The sequence below is a fragment of the Saccopteryx leptura genome, chromosome 3 (genome assembly GCF_036850995.1).
Source record: "Saccopteryx leptura isolate mSacLep1 chromosome 3, mSacLep1_pri_phased_curated, whole genome shotgun sequence".
Classification (NCBI taxonomy): domain Eukaryota; kingdom Metazoa; phylum Chordata; class Mammalia; order Chiroptera; family Emballonuridae; genus Saccopteryx; species Saccopteryx leptura.
This window is the reverse complement of record NC_089505.1, coordinates 119,036,401-119,061,132: the sequence shown is the minus strand read 5'-3', so window position 1 is coordinate 119,061,132 and position 24,732 is coordinate 119,036,401. Positions and strand designations below refer to the sequence as shown.

At 44.9% G+C, this 24,732-nt stretch overlaps 1 protein-coding gene and 1 non-coding gene across 3 annotated transcripts in view; both read left to right on the top strand.

Annotated features, from left to right (window-relative positions):
• EIF2B3 (eukaryotic translation initiation factor 2B subunit gamma) overlaps window positions 1-24,279 on the top strand; it is a 128,912-nt gene extending 104,633 nt beyond the window's left edge. For both annotated transcript variants that reach the window (XM_066376163.1, XM_066376162.1), the window contains exons 8-12: window positions 633-823; window positions 2,839-2,916; window positions 3,441-3,589; window positions 12,236-12,339; window positions 24,061-24,279. In XM_066376163.1, the coding sequence (XP_066232260.1) occupies window positions 633-823; window positions 2,839-2,916; window positions 3,441-3,589; window positions 12,236-12,339; window positions 24,061-24,113 (575 nt within the window). In that variant the 3' untranslated portion in view covers window positions 24,114-24,279. The remainder of the gene's footprint in view (window positions 1-632; window positions 824-2,838; window positions 2,917-3,440; window positions 3,590-12,235; window positions 12,340-24,060) is intronic.
• Window positions 9,727-9,789, top strand: LOC136402050 (U7 small nuclear RNA). Its single transcript, XR_010750947.1, has one exon. It is a non-coding gene; the product is annotated as a U7 small nuclear RNA (small nuclear RNA).
• Window positions 24,280-24,732: the final 453 nt, after the last annotated feature.

Below are 24,732 nucleotides of genomic sequence, written 5' to 3'. Positions count from 1 at the left end.
GCTCTGTGACCTGAGGAAGGTAACTCAGTTTTCTTTTTTTTTTTAACAGTACTTTTTATTTGACCTTAAACAACATACTCCCCATTTTTTTTCAGTTGTGAAATGTAGATGGATTTAGATTGTTTTTTGGTGTACTCAGTTTTCTGAACTCATTTTATAATTATAAATAAAATAAGAAATCCCAATTGATTATTATAAAAGTTGGAAAACTGGAGCCCAGCCACTCTGCCCCAAGCCCTGTACTCTTTCTGTCCCAGCACAACTATGGTATAGAGGCTGGCCCCACAATATGGTGGGTCGCCAATACCTGGACACTTGCTTGCAGTACTTCATGATTCACAAGAGTCATCTATTTTATTTTCCCTAGTAGTGCTTGGTTATCGGTTGAACTTGCTTTAGGATATCTTTTTAAGCATTTTTGTATCATACATTTCAAACACACAAGAAAGCACATTGCCTCTTTTAATTTTACTTAGTCTTTCATGTTTTAGTGGAGTTTCCCTAGGGTCCATGCTGCAGAGGGGAATTCCAGGGGGAGAATTGTGAGCTATGCCCTTTCAAAACTTACTGAGTCTATATCCCCTCTGTCATCTCTCTCATTCACTTCTTCGGTGTGGGTGTTTGTTCTGAAGATATTTACAGTTTTATAAAAGAAGCCAATACGCTGACCTTTGCTCCCTATGATGGCTGCTGGAATGCCTGTCGAGGAGACCGGTGGGAAGAGTTGTCCAGATCTCAGGTGCGCTGTTATGTCCACATCATGAAAGAGGGGCTCTGCTTTCGATTGAGCACCCTGGGACTCTACATAGAAGCAAACAGACAGGTGAGAGGATGGGTTTGGAAGAGAAATCATGGGAGCATCTCCCCTAGAAACAGACTTTTGTTTTATTTCTTCAGTAGATAGACAGTGACTTATTCAGAATCTCTTTCATTCCTAAGTTTGAGCAGGACCTAGAATGTCAGGAGAGACCATTAGGGTACCCAGGTACAGCAAAAGTGGCAGCAGAGGGCCTAATCCATAGGGGCAGAGCCTCTGTGACTCCAGGGAAAGGCCAAGATCTCCAGGAAGGCTAATTTATGGCGTCAGAGTTTAGCAGCTTTCCCCTGTTCTGCACAGCATGGGGATATCTACAGTACTCCATAAACAAACAGATAAATATTGTATAATCATTACTGTGGTGAGATAAACCCACAGGCACACAGAGGAGTCTTTCCTAAGAAGGCGAAGGAACAGAGTATAGAAGAGCCAGATGGCAAAGCCTCAGGGAAGGAATGTCTGTGAGAGAGAAATGTCTGGAAGCCGCATTAGAGAGTGAGGAGCCTTAGGAACCCCCTTGTTTTTTTTTAACCCTGAGGTTTATGAGAAACGGAGAATTAGTAGCTTCTACTGAAGGGGAATTTGTACCATGAAAGACAAGCCAGGTTTTAGTGTAGTTAAGGGATGCAGAGGGGAACAGTGAAAAGGATAAGGGTATAAGGTAGCTCTTTATTGCGTAGCAAGCACAGGAGGAAGGTTACAGGATAGAGGGATGATGAGACCATGAAAATGAAATACAGAGCAGTTAAGAGTTGAAATGAGAATAGGAAAAGATAGATGATTGAGAGAACTAATTGGAGTGGCATTCACACAGAGATGAGATAATGGAAAGATTAGCTGTTGACGTGGTTCCTGGTAGAACGTTGTGAAATTGTCAGTGTAGGTATGAGCTGGGGAGTGGGTGGAGAGGTCAGTTAGAGTGATAAAAAATGTTGAAAAACTTGGATTGAGTCCCTGAAAAAGACCTGGCTCAGGAATATTTAGGACCCATACCATGTGGTGGGTATAGCCACGGCCCCACACCCCAAGCTGGTCTCAACATGGATTGGTTATAAATCCAAGGGAATCTAGGCCAGAGAGTTTATGAGAAATCATAAATAGTCCCATGTTTACTTAGGGCAGTCCTGGATAAAGTTAGCCCCAATTTAAGGTCAGAGCTATTAAAAATCTTCCGTAATTTGACTTTCAGTTTTCTTTCTTCAATTCTATGACTAGACACTGTCAGACTGGTCAAAAGCAGGTCCATGGACAGCCTTAGGCTAGAAAAGTGTCCTCTGAAGTGCTGGCGAGGGCTGTGCAGCAGACAGGCCTGAATGGCCTTGGTTGAAGTGTGATGGAGGAGATCTCAGGGATGGGGACTGAGGGATTAGCATTCATAGTGCCAGTATAGCAGTCCTGACAAGGCCTCCCTCAGCCATTGTGGCCACTGCACACTATAGGCTATCATGTCATTCTTCCCATGCTAGAAAATCAGATAGGTACACTTATCTGTGCCCTCTTAAAGAGTCTAGAGCTAAAACTCTCCATACTCTGACCTTTCAGTTTTCTCATGCTGAAGAGAGAATGGTGGGAACTTTCCCTTCAGTGTTTTATTTTGGCTGGTGAAGAACGTGGCTGTTTTCTCAGGGTCAGTCCTGATTGTGGAATTTGTCTAACATTGCTCTCATCCCCGCCTCCTGCCCGGTCACAGTGGTCCAGGAGGTGGGCAGGAACCTAGGATGACTATGGTCAGGACTCAGTATGCCTCCTGCCCACATTAGGGCTCCTCTCCCAAGTGCTGCCTAGGTATTTCAAAGGTTTATCTCACCACCTCCCAGCTGAAGGACATGGTATTCGTTTCAGTTCAGAAACTGAGGATAAGACCATCTAGAAGCTGCGGCATAAACAATCTGTGTCCTAGGGGAAATGCAGCAGCCACCTGCTCTGCTACATCCCCATCTCTGACTGGGCTCTGGGTTCTACCTAAAGTGCTTTCAGGTGTTTTCTGGTCTTACTTTACTGACCAAACCTCTTTCCTCAAGGTGCCCAAATTGCTGCCTGTTCTTTGTCCAGAAGAATCATTGGTCCATTTATCAGCTCAGATTGTCAATAGACACTTGGTAAGTACTAGTACTAGCTTGGGCAGGGCAGGTATGGGACAATCTCTGGATGTACTGAGGCTTGTCCTTGTGAAGCTGGATAGGGCTTTCAAACTCAGAACCTCATTAGCCCCAAGGAAATACCAACTGGGTTCTGGTTATAAAATTTTACCTTTTAGTCCAGGCACACCTGTCCAATCTGCCTGGACAGGTGCTGGCCCCAACTACACAAACCCTGTAAGGAAGGTCCGTTATAGTCCTGGCACTCAGACATAGGAGCTTTCCATCTCTCTTCCTCTTCTTACCCCGATTTGAGCACTCTCTTTAAAAAAGCATATCTATGTACCCAAGTGCATGAGTGTGTAAGTTTGAGTTGTTCTCAGAGGTATTATGTGACCTTGGGGCCCTAAATAATACTGATGATGGTCCCTCTTGCTGAAATGTGTTTGGGGAAATATCCTGTTAGATGCCAGGTGAAGGGATCAGGGGAGGTTAACTTACAGTCAGTTAAGATGAATGGAATGTTTTATATTTGTCTTTTTCAGGTTGGAGCTGACTGCCTCATTGGGTCAGATACACAGGTTGGAGAGAAGTCATCCATTAAGCACTCAGTAATTGGTTCATCCTGTGTCATAAGAGAGAGAGTAACTATCACCAATTGCCTTCTCATGAACTCAGTCACTGTGGAGGAAGGGTATGTTTTCCCTTGCGCTTACTTGAGGCAAGGCCTCTAGTACCCCTTGGATACTTTGGAGGCCAGTACAGCCTAGGAAAGGGCTTAGCTTGGAGAAGGGAAGAAAGGGAAAGGATGAAGGGAGGAATAGTTCCTAAGCCCTTTGAGGTCTTAGTTTAGTTCTATAAAGAAATGGTCTTGCCCTAGCTGGTTGGCTCAGTAGTAAAGCGTAGACCTAGCATGTGGAAGTCCCAGGTTCAATGACCAATCAAGGCACACAGGAGAAGCCACCATCTGCTTCTCCCTCCTACCCCCATCTCTCTATCTCTTCCCCTCTCGCAGCCATGGCTCAAATGAGCAAGTTGGTCCTGGGCACTGAGGATGGCTCCATGGACTGGCCTCAGGCACTAAATAGCTCAGGGGCCACACAACAGAACAGCAGCCCAGATAGGCAGAACAGCAGCCCCAGACAGGGGTTGCCAGGGGTGGATCCTGGTCGGGCGCATACAGGAGTCTGTCTTTCCACCTCTCTGCCTCTCACTTGATTTTAAAAGAAAAAAGAAAATGGTCTCTGGCCCTGCCCGGATAGCTCACTTGGTTAGAGTATCATCCAGAAGTAAAGAGGTTGCCAGTTTGATCCCTGTCAGGGCACTTACAGAAACAGATGGAGGGTCCTGTCATGCGCTTTCTCTCTCTCTCTCCCTTCCTCTCTCTCTAAAATCAATTTTTAAAAAAGGAAAAGAAATAAATGGTCTCTGAAAGCATTTCCAGCAGCCTTCTCACACGACAATTGTGGTCCTGGAAGAAACTGCCCTCTCTTGCTTTGATATCCTATTTGATGGGATGGCCACAGTAGTGAGCTGCTGACAATGCTGGAATGACACAATACTAATATCTAAGGATCACCTTAGCCTGACCTGGGGTCATACACTGGATAAAAGTGTCAGCCTGGATAAAAGTGTCAGCCTGAAATGCTGAGGTCGCCAGTTGGAAACCCCATGCTTGCCCAGTCAAGGCACATACAAGAAGCAACTGCTAAGAGTTGATGCTTCCCACTCTTCCCCAGCTCTTCTCTCTCTCTGTCTCTTTCTCTCTCTCTCCTCTCTCTCTCATTTCTTTCCAAAATCAATAAATAAAATCTATTTTTAAAAATGGGTCACCTTCGCCTGACCGGGCAGTAGTGCAGTGGATAGAGCGTTGGACTGGGATGCTGAGGACCCAGGTTTGAGACCCCAAGGTCGCTAGCTTGAGCACGGGCTCATCTGGTTTGAGCAAAAGCTCACTAGCTTGGACCCAAGGTCACTGGCTCTAGCAAGGGGTTACTCGGTCTGCTGAAGGCCCGTGGTCAAGGCACATATGAGAAAGCAGTCAATGAACAACTAAGGTGTCGCAGTGCACAACGAAAAACTAATGATTGATGCTTCTCATTTCTCTGTTCCTGTCTGTCCCTGCCTATCCCTCTCTCTGACTCTGTCTCTGTAAAAAAAAAAAAAAAAAAAAATGGGTCACCTTCGCCTGACCAGGCGGTGGCGCAGTGGATAGAGCATTGGACTGGAATGCAGAGGACCCAGGTTCGAAACCCCGAGGTCGCCAGCTTGAGCATGGTCTCATCTGGTTTGAGCAGAAAGCTCACCAGCTTGAATCCAAGGTCACTGGCTCAAGCAAGGTGTTACTCGGTCTGCTGAAGGCCCACGGTCAAGGCACATATGAGAAAGCAATCAATGAACAACTAAAGTGTCACAACAAAAAACTGATGATTGATGCTTCTCATCTCTCTTCGTTTCTGTCTGCCTGTCCCTATCTATCCCTCTCTCTGAATCTGTCTCTGTAAAAATAAAAAAAAATAAAAAAAAAAAAGGGTCACCTTCCCTTATCTCAGAATCCAGAGCAGCCCTGAAGAGGGCAGAGGCCTTGGAGGAGTGGACTTATAAGCCATACACTCTTTTTTGAGGAAGAGCTTCTCCATTATAAGTTATGGAGAATCTTTCCCCATTTTGAGATCCCATAGTATCCTAAAATCTTCGCTTATGAATAACCTGTACTTGGAGTAACAAAACTTGAATGATATTTAGTAGAATTCTTCCTCTGTATGGACCTCAGGTTTTGTTTTGTATGAAAAGCAATCATAGGTGATGGAAGAGAGGAAGGATTTTCACACATTTTTTTTTAAGAGACAGGAAAGGAAAGAGATGAGAAGCATCAACTTGTAGTAGCAGCACCTTAGTTGTTCATTGATTGCTTTTTCATATGTGCCTGAACTGGAGGGCTCCAGCCAAGCCAGTGACCCCTTGCTCAAGCCAGCGACCTTTGAGCTAAAGCTAACGACCATGGGGTCATATCTATGATCCTACACTCAAGCCAGTGACCCTGCACTCAAGCCGGCAACCTCAAGGTTTCAAGTCTGGGTCCTTAGTTCCCCACTGTGCAAACGCCTGGTCAGACCAGATTTTTTTTTTTTTTTTAACATAAGTCTTACACAGAAACTCGGCTTTTTTTCTTTTTTCTTTTTTTTACAGAGACAGAGAGAGGGATAGATAGGGACAGACAGGAACAGAGAGAGATGAGAAGCATCAATCATCAGTTTTTTGTTGTGACACCTTAGTTGTTCTTTGATTGCTTTCTCATATGTGCCTTGACCGTGGGCCTTCAGCAGACCAAGTAACCCTTTGCTCAAGCCAGTGACCTTGGTGAGCACGCACTCAAACTGGCAACCTCAGGGTCTCGAACCTGGGTCCTCCACATTCCAGTCCAATGCTCTATCCACTGTGCCACCGCCTGGTCATGCTAGAAACTCAGTATTTAAAACTGATAAAAGCACAGAATTTTGGAATACAGTGGGGAAGGGTCACTTGTCCTTCCTATAGGATGTGAAGCAGGTCTATAAAACAAATTTTGAAAACCAGTAGGCTGGATCAGGCTGAGATTGATTCTAGTTCAGATATCTGTTGATTTCTCTGTCTATAAACTGATAGAAGAGGAGAGAAGTATAAAATGGGGTAAAAACTGAACTACCTCACAGATTTATTGGGAGTACTAAGTGAATTAACAGACAGAAAGCACTTAGAACAATGCATGGCACAAAGAATGTTGGTTGTTACTTTATCTCATTTCACAGAAGTGGCATGTTGCCAGCATTGTCTTCCTAAAGGATATCTCTGGTCATATCTCTGTCCTATTTAAACTTTTGAACCTGACCAGGTGGTGGCACAGTGAATATAGTATCAACCTAGGATACTGAAGACCCAGGTTTGAAACCCTGAGTTCACCAGCTTGAGAGTGGGCCCATCCAGCTTGAGCATAGGCTAACCAGCTAGAGCACTGGACTAAGGTTAGGAGGCTCTGGCATCTGAAAGATTGGATGACTCAGCCATAATCTTTAGGCTGAAGTAGTGAGTCAGATCTTTAAAGCCTGTCAACTTATCCCCAGGGAAGAACCTGCCTGTCCTCACAATCACTGAGAAGTTTCATGGTTCTTTGCCAAATATTGCTGAGTTAACACCTAAGGCAGAAGCCCATGACACGGTGGTGAGTCACCACTGTGTAGGCTTGGGCACATTGCTTAACCTCTATGAACCTAAATTTTCTCTGTAAAAATTAGAATAAATACCACTATCCCTATAGGTTCCCTGAATGGATTAAATTACATAATGAATATAAAGTCTTTGTGTAATCAAGATGTGTTAGACAGCCTGACCAGGCAGTGGTGCAAGGGCTAGAGCTTCGGACTGGGACATGGAGGACCCAGGTTCAAAACCCCAAGGTCACCAGCTTGAGCCCAAGGTCACTGGCTTGAGTAAAGGGTCACTCAGTCTGCGGTAGCCCCCTGGTCAAGGCACATATGAGAAAGAAATCAATGAACAACTAAGGTGCCGCAACAAAGAATTGATGCTTCTCATCTCTCTCCCTTCCTGCTTATCTGTCCCTCTCTCTGTCTCTGTCACAATAAAAATAATAATAAAAGAGATGTGTTAAACATTAGATTTATGTGAGTTCCCTTTCCTTCTGAAATAAACTGAACAGAGCCCTACCTGGAGCCAGAAGAGGAACAAGAATTTGGAGGCACTCTTGCTTCCCAGGTCAGGGCTTCTTCCTCGTGTTGTATGCCAGGACGTGTAGGGTGGGCAGCATGGCCAAGCAGTGGTCTTACTGTAGACATCTGTGTTTTCCCATGGCCTCATCTCCACGGAAGCTTTGCGGTTTCCCGGGTAATATGCCAATGCCTAAGGTTTGCTTAAAATTTAACCCACCGAAGAAAAATGAGGACCAAAACCCCATTAATCTTAGCCATCACTTAGCAGCTTCTTAGAGAACACAGCCAGGCACATTAGCATAGCAGAGTCCTTAGTACCAAGTTGAGAGTTAAAATTAGATGCAAAATAGTAGTTCTGACATTGGGGCCAGCCAGTTCTTTCCTTGAGTTATATAGGAAGCTGCTTCCCCTCCCACCTTAAGCACTGAGCAGAAAAGGCCAAGTCATTACTGTGGATCGGCAACCTGGAGAGGGCTTGTTCGCTATAGTAGTATCTGTCCTTTCCCTCTAGCATGAGCAAACACGCACACTTTCAGTAAAACCCTTAATTCTAGAATTTTTTTCTGAACAGAGGGAAAGGTATATTGACTTGAAATTTTTCCAAAGTACTTCAGCCTTGCTAATAGAGGTGACTTGTGGCTGTAGGCATGATAATGGGGAACACCTGAAGAAACAAGTGGTAGAAAAGAGCTTCACTAAAAAAAAAAAAAAAAATTAATTAAAATAATAATAATAATAAATTTTAAAGAAAGAAAAGAGCTTCACACTCACTAAGCATTTTGTCAGGTGCTCACCTCAAAGACTTCCACAGATCCACTGACCAGAAGCCTCAGGAGAGCCCCCAGCTTCCCATCAATCAACTGCTTTTCCCTATCACATCTGCAGACTCTACGGTAGCGGTTTATGTGTCTCAGATGCTGTTAACTCACAAACTATGTAGATGAGCAAAGCAATGTGGGAGGTTCTGAAGACCTCAGTCAGACTTGCTAAACATAAAGAGAACCCATGCTATGCTTTGCTGTGGAAATCTGACCTCACTCATTCCAGCCTCCTCCTTTCAGAAATGCTTCCCACTTATATCCCATATTCCATGAGAGCCAGTTAGTAATCTCTAACTATGGCTGCTTGCATTTCTGATGGCTGTTTTTTGTGTGCTGACTATGTTTACCACTTGCCTAGCTCCAGGACATGCTTTCACAGGCTCTTAAAACTACTGAACTGGAAGCATCCCGCTACACCCACTTTGGAAAAAGGAGACTTTTCAGTGACAAACTAGTAGCCAGTTGCAAGCCTGCTATATCCCAGGAAACTGGGTACCTGAGACTCTCTATACTTCCTTACTATTCTTTTTTGTTCAAGAAAGAGGGACAAACAGGAAGGGAGAGATGAGAAGCATCAACTCATAGTTGCAGCACCTTAGCTGTTCACTGATTGCTTTCTCATATGTGCAGTGGTGGGATTTAGCCGGTTTGCACTGGTTCGGCAAAACCGATACCTAATTTTTTGTTGAGTTCAGCAAACTGGTTGTTTTAAAATGGCACTTGTAGTCAGGGTTCTCTCTCAGGTGGGTGTCTGGGCAGCCACCCAATGTGGAAATCACAAATTTACATTCTTACTCTTTTTTAATGTTCCTCTGTGCAACAGCATATTCTAAGGGCCCATAGTATGTTCATTCTGTCCATAGGTGAAAAAAATTTGATGTAACTATGCTTGTAATATTTACTTATTCAGGCCCTGGCCGGTTGGCTCAGTGGTAGAGCATCGGCCTGGCGTGCAGGACTCCTGGGTTCAATTCCCGGCCCACAGGAGAAGCGCCCATCTGCTTCTCCACCCCTCCACCACTCCCCCTCTCCTTCCTCTCTGTCTCTCTCTTCCCCTCCCGCAGCCAAGGTTCCATTGGAGCAAAGTTGGCCCGGGCACTGAGGATGGCTCCATGGCCTCTGCCTCAGGCGCTGGAATGGCTCTGGTCGCAACAGAGCGACACCCCAGATGGGCAGAGCATCACCCCTGGTGGGCATGCCGGGTGGATCCCAGTTGGGCGCATGCAGGAGTCTGTCTGACTGCCTCCCCGTTTCCAACTTCAGAAAAATACAAAAAAAAAATTATTCATTTTATAAAACTCATTATACTGTGCTTACAGCTCTTTTTGAATTTGTCTAGTAGGTCTTCCGGTGTTTGCCGGAAGGCCCCGGAAAAAAAAAACAAAAAAACTTATTATACTTACTTTGATGAAATGCTACATTTTAATTCCCTCACATTTGTTACTTCAGTAGGCAAACATATAACATAAAGAGAAAAACTGCCAAACAACCAGGGGATGACAACTTGTATTGTTTTTTGTCAGGTATTTTATTTAATATTTTTTATTAATATTTTAAAACTTTCTTATAAGCTAGTTTTGTGTACCTCTTTTATTCTTATTCAAATATTAAATGCACGATATAATAAACTACCTTTCAGTGTATCTTTTTTTATATTTAAAACGGTCATTAGAACCACTTGTTAAATTATTTGAATCCTACCACTGCATATATGCCTTGACCAGGGGCTGCAGTCGAGTCAGTGACCCCTTGCTCAAGCCAAAGACCTGGGGCTTGAAGCCAGCGACCATGGGGTCATGTCTGTGATCTCACACTCAAGCAGGCTATCCTACAACCCTACGCTCACCCTTGATGAGCCTGCGCTCAAGCTGCTGACCTCTGGGTTTCAAACCTGGGTCCTCAGTGTCCCAGGTCAGTGCTCTATCCACTGTGCCACTGCCTGGTCAGGCCCTTACTATTCTTTTTAGGAGAATTTTCCCCAGGGAACAGGTACTACTATAAAACTTCCGACTTAGGCTGAACTGCTTTGCCTAAGTCAGAGGGCAAGTGGGAAAGTTCTGGAAAGTCCCTTAATGCCCGCCCTGTGAGTGTGTTCTGAGTTTGAGCCAAAAAAAGTCAAATTCCTACTTCCTTTGCATGTATCTAGCCCGTACATAGAGGTGCTGTGGCTTTGGCGTTTTACTGCTTTCTGACAGACTTAAAAAAGCAGGAAGATTCTCAGATGCCATAAAGTACTAGATGTTTTTTTGTTGTTTGTTTTGTATTTTACTGAAGTTTTGGCATTTGGAGACTCTTTTAATGGCCTGTGCATTGATAGTTTCAGTCCTTGGACCATCCGTTCTCCATTGCCCCGCCTCCTAGGTTGTGTGAGGGTTCTTCCTTAGTTGGTGTTTTGTTTGTTTCATTTTGTTTTGTTCAAATGGATGCTTACACCCTTACTCACCTCCTTTTCTCCTCCAGCTGCCCCTGACTCTTTTAGGTACTGGATCTTATTAAAACAGAGCTCATCTCTGCTCAGTAGAGCAGCTCAGCAGCTCCAGGCTTCCTCGAATCTTTTCTTCCCTTAATTTCTTTGTATGGCATTATGCTTAAACATATGGATTCTGGACAGACCTAGATTTGTATCTGCTGCTTGGCAGTTACGTGGTTTGGGGTAAATGGTTTAACTTCTCTGTTGTCTTAGCTACAAAATGTGGTTATTTTTACTACATTAGAGATAAAAATGATACTCCCACAATTGTGTAGGAGACTTTTTTTTTTTAATTAAATAAATAAGGCTCTTTATCCAAGACCTACCCAAAAATATTGATGGGAGCCAGGATATTGAGAATGTTTTCGTTTGCTTTTTTTTTTTTTTAATTCATTTCAGAGAAGGGAGAAAGAAAGAGAAGGTGGGGAGGAGCAGGAAACACCAACTCCTATATATGCCTTGACCAGGCAAGCCCAGGGTATCAAACTGGTGACCTCAGCATTCCAGGTTGACACTTTATCCACTGTGCCACCAAAGGTCAGGCCCTGTTTGCCATTTTTAACACTGCCCAGGTGATTTTTCCGATGAAATAGCTAAATTTGTAAGTCACTCCTGTAATATACATAGAGTATTTAGCATAGTACCTGGCATGGAGCAGGCTTGCAATAAATGCTAGTGAAGATTTTCAAAAGGAACTTTCTCTCACCCACCAGATTTCAGGAGCCAGGAAGATGCTCTTTAAACACACTTAAATGGTAAGAGCCAGTGGTACTCCTCTTGAGAGTGTGGCTTTAGGGTCTGGCGTAGTCTTTTATATGGCATGAAGCTGGTTTAGAAAGCAACCTGTTTTTCCTAAATGAGTATGATTTAAACCAGAGTCTGTGGTGAGAGTTGTGGGGCACCCATTATTTCCACAGCTGTTCTCCTAGGAAGATTAATGGGATTTGAACTGCAAATGAAATTTGGTGTATATTCCCAGAGAGGCAGGAGAGATGGTTCAGCTCAGGGACCAGTGCCAGGTTCCACCCCCAACTAAAGGAGGAAAGATTGGATGAAATTTAGGTCTGTGGTGCCTAAAGACTAAAGTCAGAGTGTCTTCTTTTTTCAAACTTTTGGGGAGAAGATCATTGTGAGCCTGTCCAAACTCTGGACTTCCCTGAATCCAGGTCCTCCCTTGATCCAGCTGAGCCATTATGTCTTCTAGTGATAACTTCAGGCATGTAGACATTAACCAGACTGACTAGCCATTATTCCTAACCATTGAAGGAGCCAGAAACCCTAGCTCATAGTGGTGAGGATGGTGAGGAGAGCTGTGAGCACTCCCTGACTTAGCTACTGTGTTACAGAAGCAACATCCAGGGCAGCGTCATCTGCAACAACGCTGTGATCCAGAAGGGAGCAGACATCAAGGATTGCCTTATTGGAAGTGGCCAGAGGATTGAAGCCAAAGGTAAACAAAACCCAAACTGTAATCACAGATGCCATTTTTTAACCTATCACACTAGCACAGATAATGCTCAGTGCTGCGGAGGACTGGGGAACAGGCCTGTGCGTACTCTGCAGGTGAGAACATACACTGATAAAAGTTGTTCTTGCAGGGAGGTTGACACATTGTCAGATTTTTAAATTTTGACTCAACAGTTCCATTTCTAGGAATTTATCTTACAGAGTAGCTTGTATATGTATGCATTTTTGCTATTAAAAAATGTGCCCTGGCCGGTTGGCTCAGTGGTAGAGTGGCAGCCCAGCATGTGGATGTCCCGGGTTCAATTCCCGGCCAGGGCACACAGGAGAAGTACCCATCTGCTTTTCCACCCTTCCCCTTCTCCTTTCTCTCTATCTTTCTCTTCCCCTCCTGCAACCAAGACTTCATTGGAGCAAAGTTGGCCTGGGCATAGAGGATGGCTCCATGGCCTCCACCTCAAGCACTAAAATGGCTTCGGTTGCAATGGAGCAACACCCTAGATGGGCAGAGCATCGCCCCCTAGTGGGCAAGCCAGGTGGATCCCAGTCAGTTGCATGCAGCAGTCTCTCTGCCTCCCTGCTTCTCACTTCAGAAAAATACCCCCGAAAAAGTAAAAATACCAGAAATATCGAATAATCCTGATTGGCACCAATAGTTTACAAGGACTCTTAGACATGAGAGAGAAGGGCCAGGAATCCAGCAAACGCTGTGGCTTCTCAAAGAACTTGAGTACTTTATCTGACCTGATGTTTAAGGGGATTAGTCCCATAGAGTCCTGGCTTGGAAGAAGGTTAGTAGTTTCTTCAAAAGCCATTCACTCAGAGCCATTCTCAACCACTTAGAGGTGAGGTTATCAGCTGCACTATTAGCTTGCTCTGTTCTATAGCAGTAGAAAGAGTATTTAAGTATTTAGTGCTTGAGAGACATAGAGACTTCAGGGTTTTCCTGCTGGGCTGGAAAATATTGAATGGTCCATAATTTGACTGCATGTTTTTAGCCAAAAAATAGACAAAGCTCAAGATCAAGAAGAATGGCTAATTCCTTTTAAGATTATTCCTAAACCTAAAATAGGGTGGGGTAGGGAAGTTGCCGAAGGAATGAGCCCCACCAATTCTGTATTAGTAGAAGCAACATCATTTTCCTTCTCTCCAGTAAACAGAAGCCTTCTTCACTGTTTTTCTTCCCCTTTATAAAGTCACATACCTCTAGAATCAAACAGACCTAGGTTCAGATCTCAGCTGTGCAACTCAGTGCACATGCACCATGTTAAATTTTTTATCTCTATGCCTTAGATTTTCAAAACTAGAAAAACTGAGACAATAATACCTATCTTGGAGGGTTTTTATAAGAATTAAATATAATTAAATGTTGTAAGGAACACACACAACTCCTGGAGTATACCAAGGGACTTAGAGCTCCACATACACATCATGCTGTTGTGCCTCTTCCTGCCTTTGCAAATGCCTTTTCTCTCTGGAATTCCTTTCTTGAAGACTGCCCAAGTGTTTTCTTTTCTATAGAACCTTCCCTGACTCTTCCCATGCCCCCCTACAGCCTAACTAAGCATTCCTTTCTCCTTTGCACCCCTGCGCTTTGTCAACATCTTTATTGAAGTACTTGTACAAGTTATGACAATAATTTATGAATCTGCCTTTCTCACTAGACTGAGATCTTCAAGGGCAAAGACTTATTCCAATATGTATTCCTAACTCTCTGAGCATGTCCTAGTTTATAGCAGATGGGGATGGGTCAGGGATAGATGAATGAATGAAATTTGGATCATAAAGCACATTTTGGGGGATTTCAGGGCCAAAAGGGCTCCAAAAAAAGCATGTGTGAGATGGCTAAAAGTACCATGAGATCTCTCCTTGCTTTTTTTTTTTTATACTTACGCTAATAAAAGAACCACATGCAACACTAATAACTGAACTAGGGAGATGTGGCCTTGGTCTAAAGCCATCCTTCATTATTATTTCTCCCCTTGAGACTTGATGTAGCTCTCCATCTCATTGTCTTTCTTTTCATATCCCAAGCACTTTCTTCCTCTACATGTGAGAATTGTTATTTCTGGTGGGCTTCCTGGGTGTCACTAGTTTACCAGTAAGGTTCTTTGCTACACGCATCATAAATTAACTCTGATTTAAGCTAATAAAGAATTCATTGAAGCCTGACCAGGCCGTGGCACAGTGGATAGACCTTCAGCCTGGGATGCTGGGGACACAGGTTTAAAACCCTGAGGTCACCAGATTGAGCACGGGCTCATCTGGCTTGAACACAGGCTCACCAGCTTCAGCACGGGATCACCAGCTTGAGCAAGGAATCATAGACATGTCCCCAAGGTTGCTGGCTTGAGCAAGGGGTCACTGGCTCAGCTGGAGCCCCAGTCGAGGCACAGATGAGAAAGCAATCAATGAACAACTAAGGTGCTGCAACTATGAGTTGATGCTTCTCATCTCTCTCCTCTTTCTGTCTATATCTCAAAAAAAAAAAAAGCAAGCTTGATCAGGCGGTGGTGCAGTGGATAGAGCGTCAGCCTGGGACACTGAGGACCCAGGTTCAAAACCCCAAAGTCTCTGGCTTGAGTGCAGAATCATAGACGTGACCCATGGTTGCTGGCTTGAGCAAGGGGTCACGGACTCAGCTGAAGCCCCCCACCCTGGGTCAGGGCACATATGAGAAAGTAATCAGTGAATAACTAAGGTGCCGCAGCTATGAGTTGATACTTCTCATCTCTCTCCCTTCCTGTCTGTCCTTCTCTGTCTCTCTCTTGCTCTGACTTCAGAAAAAAAATTTTTTAAGATATTAGCTCACAGGCCCTGGCTGGTTGGCTCAGCGGTAGAGCGTCGGCCTGGCGTGCGGGGGACCCAGGTTCGATTCCCGGCCAGGGCACATAGGAGAAGCGCCCATTTGCTTCTCCACCCCTCCCCCACTTCCTTCCTCTCTGTCTCTCTCTTCCCCTCCTGCAGCCAAGGCTCCATTGGAGCAAAGATGGCCCGGGCGCTGGGGATGGCTCCTTGGCCTCTGCCCCAGGCGCTAGAGTGGCTCTGGTCGCGGCAGAGCGACGCCCCGGAGGGGCAGAGCATCGCCCCCTGGTGGGCGTGCCGGGTGGATCCCGGTCGGGCGCATGCAGGAGTCTGTCTGACTGTCTCTCCCCGTTTCCAGCTTCAGAAAAAAAAAAAAAAAAGATATTAGCTCACAGCTCTACAATGGCTGCAGAGTCAAACTTAGAAAATGGTTTATAGCTAGATTTATACACCAAACCATTCTGGTGAAAACACTGCTTCTGTCCTCAGTGAACACCAGAACAAGTTGCACTGCTTTTCCAACCACCCAGCAGCCACAAAGTGGAATCTGTCTGGTTCCTGCTTCTCTTTTGTTTGTTTGTTTGTTTGTTTGTTTGTTTGTATTTTCCTGAAGTGAGAAGCAGGGAGGCAGAGACAGACTCTCACATGTGCCCAACCAGGATCCAACCAGCAAGCCCAGTAGGGGGCGATGCTCCACCCATCTGGGCCATTGCTCCGTTGCAACCAGAGCCATTCTAGTGCCTGAGGTGGAGGCTATGGAGTCATCCACAGTGCCCGGGCCAACTTTGCTCCAGTGGAAGAGAGAGAGAGAAAGGAGAGGGGGAAGGGTGAAGAAACAGATGGGCGCTTCTCCTGATGTGTGCCCTGGCCGGGAATCAAACCTGGGACTTCCACATGCTGGGCCGCCACTCTACCACTAAGCCAACCGGCCAGGGCTGGGTTCCTACTTCTTTATATCACTACTTCCTAGCCCAAGGTTTGGGGTGACTGCACCTGATAGGTCAAGCCATGTCATATGCCCATGCCCTAGCTGCAAGGAAGGCTTGTATTTTTAGTTTAGTTACTGGCAGACAGACTCCACCCAGTGTCTCACCAGAGAACCTTTGGCAGGAGTGTTGCTCAGCAGCAGTGTCCTAGCTATTCATACTTTCTTCTGTGATCACCAGCATGCTAAGGGTATGTGCCTAGGCAAGAGGGCTGAGACACTAGCTGGAACTCCAGTGCTGGAAGCATGGATGTCACTGGAATTTTGTTGGCTTTCAATTGTTGTTTACAGCTTTAAAATGTTCTCACATACACTGTCTTATTGGTTCTTGTAGAAGCCCTCTGACAAAGGATTCATTATTGACCCATTTGGTGAAGTGGAAACTAAGACTTTGAAAAGTTGAAATTTACCCAAGGTAGTTAGTAGATGACAAACTGGGTGTTCAGCCTAAATTATTGCCAAATAGCCTTTAAAAAAGCAAAGGAAGAAGCCAGTCCTGGCTTGCCCAGCAGAATTTGATCAATGATACCCTGTTTCTCCTCTTAGTCCATCTTTCCCAGACCAATAGGAACAATAACTTGGCCTCCATATCCATGCTCTTTCTGATCTTCAGGAACCTCAGGTCTTAGCTGTCCTCCTGATCAGCATACAAGTCACAGAGGCCTACCCTGAGGTTGCAGAGAAAGTTGTTTCTTGAGCAGCTGGGGCCTGTTGGTAGTAGTCTTAAAAATAGGATTCAGAACCCCCAGCTTTTCTCTGACTCCATGAAAGGCTGTGAAAGGAGTCCCCACAGTTTCAAAAGCAGCTGCTCAGCTTATCTGTGGAGCTGCTTTGTTATCCTGTCCCCTCCTGTCTCCTCATTGTATTTCTCTGTCCTTTGGTCTCTTCTATTTGGGTTTGTGACCCCCACACAATGTTTCTTCCACCCCCTTCCTCCCTCTTTGTCTTTGTAAACTATCTCCTACTCAACAAAAAAGGAGAAACATCCCCCAGTGCTTTCTTCTTTCACTCCCTCATGGAACCAGGAGCTGCTTCCTTTTTTTGTTTTTAAGAGTTTACTCTAGAAGCTTATTTGAATGAGTGAACTCCATTTGCTACTACCCTTCTTACTTGTGAGCTAGAACCCCAAATTTCACAGTTTCTGCTTTTCTCCATTTCCAACAAAGTAACGGTGTTCCTTCCTTTTACTTTACCCCTTTTTCTTCTATGTGCAGAATACATGAGTGACGACTGAATTCCAGATACCTAGGATTTGAGGCATGGCTACTCCCATCAGGGAGCGAGCACAGGGCTGGGCTTCATTGTTTCCTGAGCTTTTTCGTTCTATCTAACACTATGTGCCCGTTTTTTCAATGAGGAGACCCCTTAATGGCCCCCCTGAAGGAAAGGTGGCCAGGGAAGTTATCTAGACTCTAAATTAGAGAACTCCTCACTTCCTGCTCTGTGTTCTGTGCTGGGGGATCTGTGCATCCAGCACAGTAGTCAGGGCCTTCCTGCTATAAGCACTCTGGCCAGTCACCTGTTCCCACTGTCACTTTTCTTTGAGGCTGAACTGTATGGATAAAGCAGATTCCTAGCCATCAGTACAGCACTCAAGACCTGTTACTTTGGATCACCCAGACTTTTAGCAACTTCAGCAACTCCAGCAATTCAGGTCTTCACCAGCAAAGAACTCAGTAAATGACAAAGTCCCTACTCAGTCTTACTCACCTGGAGGGATTTCAGGAAAAAACATTCATCCTCAGAAGTAATGCTGTCCCCTCTCCAAATTCCAATCACTCACCTACCACACAGTCAACAAATCCATAGTAGTCTTTTACCTCAAATATGTGATTCTCATAACCCAGTGTAGGCTACTCTGCCCTATTCTAAGACTACCAGGAGAACAGGCACTTTTCTTACAATTCTGGCTTTTGTCACCCCATCCCATCATGCTCAGTTAATGACATTATCTTTGGCAAAAATCCTGATGGCCAAGTTTGACCTCCTCCTGCTCAAGCCAAGAGAAAAGCCATAGCCAACAAAGTCAAAACCTGGGAGACTAATTGGACCCTTTATCTCAGTCTCTTATCACTGTCAGTGAAAGAACTTGGATTTCTTCCCTGTGACCACAGTGATCAGTCCTTTGTCCATGAAAGTAGACCTAATGGGTACATAGTTCAAGTCCTGGCTAGCAGAATCCTTCCCAGCTTCCCAACAGTGCAGCTTTTCATATGTGACTTGTTATTCCCTTCCATCCCATCGGTTTTTCCCCAACTTACCATCCTTCCTGTACTCTTACCTTTAAGATCTTTCCCAACCTGATTCTAGCCCAGAACTTTCCCAGCGAGTTTATTGGATCTGGGTTTCAACCCTGGTCAAGCAGAACTAGTGCTGCTTGTTTCTACCCTTCAGGTTCCTCCCATCTTACTGAATCTCCATGATAATACATCTACCCCCAAAATACCAGATAGTGTCACTCTCCTGAATCCCAGTGAGTTTTCTCCCAACCCCAAGTGAAGAACAGACCAGAAGACAGAGAAGAGAGTAGGGAGGGCAGGCCAGTGAAGGCCAGGTCTTTATTTGGAGCCTGGCAGAGCATAAGAAAAAGTGTGTCTGCCCCAACAGGTACCAAATTAGCCCCTCTGTTCTGAAGCACTGAGGGCCAAGAAGAATGTTGGTTGGAACTGGGACTATCTTCAGAACAGCCCAGTATCCCTGAAGACTAAGAAGAGACTGAATGAAGGAAGAGCCTATGTCAGAGTCTAGATATGAGACAGTGAGGTTGACTCAGCTGTAGAGAGATAAAGGGTCAAGTAGAGCTGATGGAGGTACCCTGGGAAGCTAGCCAGAGAAACATTTCCTTTGTTCTCTTCTGGTCAGTCTTATCTTGAGGGTGGAGCCTGATTGACAGTCACACTCCAGGACCAGCCCAGCCCCAGGAAATCTGGCAGCCAGAGCACTGTCTGGGCCTCATCCCCATTCTTCTCCCTGAAGGAAGCAGAAAGCTATGCAGTATAAAGAGGAGCACCTCCCAGGGCAGGAGGACACAGACCAGACCAGACCCATTCTGTGGTTTCTAGTTAATACTTACAAAGCACTCTATGGGGCTCTTTACATCAGTTATGTTACTGAATCCCCACAATTCTGTGAGGAAACTAAAGCCCAAAGATGTGAAACAGTTTGCTCAAAGTCAAATTAGAAATCGAGTTGTTGTGACTCAGAAGCTCTTTCCTTTCCAGTACTGTCAACTTTTCTTTCTCTCTTTCCTGTCCTTCTCATCTGAGATTGCCTCTGGTAGGTGTGGTGCCATAACATTAAACTTGGTGAAAGACCTAGACCTAGGTTTCTCTTCCCACTGGAGAAAGTTAGAGAAATGGGCCTGTGGATTCTGGCTGTTGCTCTAATGCAGTGATCTCCAACCCCTGGGCCGCGGACCGGTACCGGTCCATGGGCCATTTGGTACTGGTCCACAGAGAAAGAATAAATAACTTACATTATTTCCGTTTTATTTATATTTAAGTCTGAACAATGTTTTATTTTTAAAAAATGACCAGATTCCTTCTGTTACATCCGTCTAAGACTCACTCTTGACGCTTGTCTCGTAAGTTTGACAATTATATCAATATTTAAAAATACCACAGTTTTTATGCCGGTCACATAATTTTATTTTGTGCATTTATCTGTCCCACCCTAAAGGCCGGTCCGTGAAAATATTTTCTGACATTAAACCGGTCCGTGGCCCAAAAAAAGATTGGGGACCACTGCTCTAATGCACCAAACATGTCAAATGCATTCTCTTTGAGAAGGAGATTGGAGGCCTTCTCGTCTATACATGCTTTTTTCCTATATGTGTACTCTCACTTTATCCCAAAACACCCACACATTCAACAAAGAGTTACTGCCTACTATATTCTTTGCTCTAGTAGGGACAGTGTAGGTGAAGAAGACTTGCCTCTTGGCTGTCCAACTGCTCACAGTCTATCATAGAGAGACAGATGGGTAAGTAAATGTTTCACAGGGATCATGGCAGAAGACTATCAGGGTTCATTAAGGTCATAACAGAAAAATTGGTTAGTTCTTTGCACAAGGATCAAGAACACTATCTTAAAGGAAGGAATTAAGGCTAAATCTTGAAATTTTTGCTATCTACCAAATAAACAAACAGAAGAACCTCTCAAGCAAGGGGGAACCATATAAGCAAAAATCAGAAAGAAAAAAAAAAAAAAACGCACAATCCGAAGTGTTGGAAATTGCAAATCATTTGAGAAATCTAGAATATAGGGTACAAGGGAGATGTGGCAAGAAACAGCCAGAAAGATTAGTAGAACAGAAGACATGTCTGAAATCTCAAGGTCTCCAAAGCTTCAGTCAGAAACTCCCTTTTCGCCTGACCAGGCGGTGACGCAATGGATAGAGCGTCAGACTGGGATGCGGAGGACCCAGGTTCGAGACCCTGAGGTCACCAGCTTGAGCACGGGCTCATCTGGTTTGAGCAAAAAAGCTCACCAGCTTGGATTCAAGGTCGCTGGCTTGAGCAAAGGGTCACTTGGTCTGCTGTAGCCCCATGGTCAAGGCACATATGGAAAGCAATCAATGAACAACTAAGGTATCACAACAAAAAACTAATGATTGATGCTTCTCATCTTTCTCCATTCCTGTCTGTCTGACCCTGTCTATCCCTCTCTCTGACTCTCTGTCTCTGTAAAAAAAAAGAAAAGAAAAGAAACCCCCTTTCTAGTGGCAGGGCAGAAGGAGGCTCCAGCTATGGGCCTGATGAACACACTCAAACATCTCTCTCTAGGAGACTTGGTCCCATCATCAAGAATCTTCATTTTGCTGCACCAAAGCCTTCTGAGGCTGAAGTAGAGCCTCAGGAAAGCCAAAGTTTCTTCTCAACTATTAAGGTCACACTCAAGCCCTCAAGTATGACAAGAAATATATTGGACTGCCTGCCCAGGCGGTGGCACAGTGGATAGAGCATCAGACTGGGACATGGAGGAGCCAGGTTCGAAACCCCCAAGGTCATCAGCTTGAGCACAGGTTCATCCAGCTTGAGTGCGGGCTCACCAGCGTGAGCGTAGGGTTACCGGCTTGAGCGTGGGGTCATAGACATGACCCCATAGTCGCTGGCTTGAGCAAGAGGTCACTCACTCTGCTGTAGCTCCCCACTCAAGGCACATATGAGAAAGCAGTCAGCTATGGTGCTGCAACAAAGAATTGATGCTTCTCATCTCTCCCTTCCTGTCTGTTCCTACCTGTCCCTCTCTCTGGCTCTCTCTTTGGCTCTGTCACAAAAAGAAAAAGAATGTATTGGACCTTTAAAGGCCATAGGAAGCTAGCCCAGAATTAATACATTTTCAGAACTGCCTTATGACCTAGAAGTTCCTCTTATGGGAATTTATCCAAAGAAACCGGAAACACTAATTCAAAAGAGTATGACTGACCAGGCGGTAGTGCAGTGGATCGAGTGTCAGACTGGGATGCAGAGGACCCAAGTTCGAAACCCCAAGGTCGCCGGCTTGAGCATGGGCTCATCAGCTTGACCACAGGGTCGCTGGCTTGCGAGTAGGATCATAGACATGACCCCATGGTTGCTGGCTTGAGCCTAAAGGTTGCTGGCTTGAAGCCCAAGGGGGTCACTGGCTCAGCTGTAGCGCACCCCTCCTCCCCCTGCATCAAGGCAGATATGAGAAAGCAATCAATGAACAACGAAGGAGCTGCAACAAAGAATTGATGCTTCACATCTCTCTCCCTTACTGCCTGTCTGTGTCTCTATATTCATTGCAGCGTTATTTACAATAGCCAAGATTTGGAAGCAGCCCAGGTAACCATCAGTAGATGAGTGGATAAAAAGGGGGTAGTATCTTTACACAATGAAATACGACTCAGCCATAAAAAATAAAAGAAGGAAATCCTACCCTCTGGCAACATGGATGGACCTGGCGAGCATTATGCTAAGTGAAATTAGCCAGTCAGGGAAAGACAAGTACCAAATGATTTTACGCATATGTGGAATCTAATGAACAAAATGAACTAACAAGCAAAATAGAGACAGACTCATAGAGAGCAGACTAACAGCTGTTGAGGGGGCTGGATGGAGTTGGGGGAATTGAGCAAAAATGAAAAGAGAAAAAACTCATGGACACGGACAACAGTGTGGAGATGGCTGTGAGGAGGGGGCTGGAGGAGGGCTTGGGGGAGATAGTGGTGACAGAAGGGAGGCTTGACTTGAGCAGTGAACATGCAATACAGTGTTCAGATGATGTGTTGTGGGATTGTGTACATGAAACCTGTATATTTTTGTTTGTTTATAGATTTTATTCATTTGAGAGAGAGAGAGAGAGAGAGAGAGAGAGAGAAGGGGGGATGAGCAGAAAGCATCAGCTTCCATATTTGCCTTGGCCAGGCAAGCCCAGGGTTTTGAACCTACAACTTCAGCATTCTAGGTCAATGCTTTACCCACTGCACTACCACAGGTCAGGCCTGTATAATTTTATTATTAATCAGTGTCACCCCAATAAATTCATTAAAAAGGAAAAAAAAAAACACATTTTCAGCCAGCTGGTCAGCCTTTTTTGTCTGAGTCAATAGAAGACTGAAAAACTATCTGCTGCATCTGCCCCATATCTATGGCAAGAAATAAAAACATCATGCCCAAGTTCACCCTGTCCCTTTCTGACCATTGGTTCTCTGTCTCCTTTCTATAGCTCTTATTCCTTGGAAGCTAACCCTCTTCTTGCCTTTCATGCACCACTGGTCAGCCTCCAGGCACTGCCCTAAATATATCGAAGGTTCTTGGTATTCTCTTCCTTTCCTCTTTTTTTCCAAACATCTTGGACAACTTAAACATATTCATCAGTGAACTATCCAACCCCTCAGCTTCATAATTTCCTGAACTTCTCTACTCTGTCAAACTTCACCTGCTTTTAACTTTAGCTCTCCACTTATATAACCGTATCCGATCCTTGTCAGTACCCCAAATCTCTGAAATCTTTCTGTACCAGTAGTTGTGCTAGACCCCGGGGTATGACCATAAATACACTGCCCCTGCCCTCAAGAGTCTTACGGTGAAGTAAAGGAGAATTATATAATGATGTAGAGATATGTATTAGGTAGGGTGTTTTCACAATGCAGAAAATGGACAGTTCAGAAGGAAAAGTGTTCATCACATAGTGGAAGTGTTTGATTAGGGCATTTAGAGTAAGAGTGTGATGGGGAGAAAGGCAGGTTGAAGCAGCATGTGCTGAGGTCTGGAGCTATGACATAGTATGGTTTTACATACAAATGAAGACTAGTGGAAGACAGAGTTAAAGAGGCAGGAAAGTCAGGTCATGGACAGTCTTAAGGGTTTGGACTTGACAAAAATACTGTAATGCTAGTCTTTATCAAGCACTCAGTGATTCTCTAATTCATTGAATCCTCCCAACAACCCTATACAGTTGGTGGTATTATTTCCATATTACAGAGGCATCTCCCTTTTTCTCATTTGCTTATCTCCTTTTAACCCTTTAGTCTCATTTCTCCTCACTCTTTTCCCCCCATTCCCTGTCCCTAGGCATGTAGGGACAGTATTTCCCTGTCCCACAGTATTTCATGTTCCCCTTTCATACATCTTTATGTTTTTTCTCATATAGTACTAATAGCCTGGAATTCCTTCCCTATACACTGCTGAAAAAACTCTTCATTCTTTAAGACGCAGCTCCAGCTCCCCTCCTATGTGAAGTCTCCCTGAAAGCCAGTGTGTAGAATCAGTCCCCTCCTGCTGTGTGGGAAGGTGCTGTCTCCTATAGTCCCTTTGGCAAGTTGTATTCCAAGAGCAGAGCCACATAGAAGAGGAATAAATGTTTATGAACACAGAATTAGAAGTAATTGGGTTTGAAATGACATCTTTTGCTGACAGTTCTCAAACAACCTTTCCTTTCTTTTTTTTTGTAGCCAAACGAGTAAATGAGGTGATCGTGGGGAATGACCAGCTCATGGAGATCTGAGTTCTGAGCAAGTCAGACGCCTTCCTCTTGGCCTCCAGAACTACAGCTATTGGCTGGCCCACCTGTTTGACTCTGTATTTATTTCCTAATAAAGAAGGGCTTCCAAAGGCATGCTGGAGTCTTATGGAGTAGTGCCACGCTCCACATCAGGGAAGCTCCAAGGACAGTGTGTGTTCATGAGCCAGTGTGTAGAACAAAACAGGACACACACACACAAATAGGACACAATGGCCCTATTTTTTATTACCAGGCAGGGGCAGCAGTGTCCAGTGGTAAAGCTCTGAGGAGGGCTACTTTCTGACTGGCTGGCCTGGCCTAGTCCATAAAATCATATCGCACCTGAGAGGATTGAAAGTACTTCGATCCCTGGCCCCTGAGCCTCAGCCCAGAACTTACTACTCTGCCCCCATACCTGCCACACAGATTCCCAGGCCCTGCCATCACCCCACCCCAGCCTCCCCCTCTAACCCTACTACCCCTCCTGACCCTCCCAGTCTGTAGCCAGTTTCTCTAACTCAGCCATTGTCCCTTAGAGACTCTTAAAGCAAGCCAAAGGCAGCACCTGCTTAGCCATCAAGCCTATCCTCACTGGTTTTAGTGGAGGCAAAATCAATAAAAT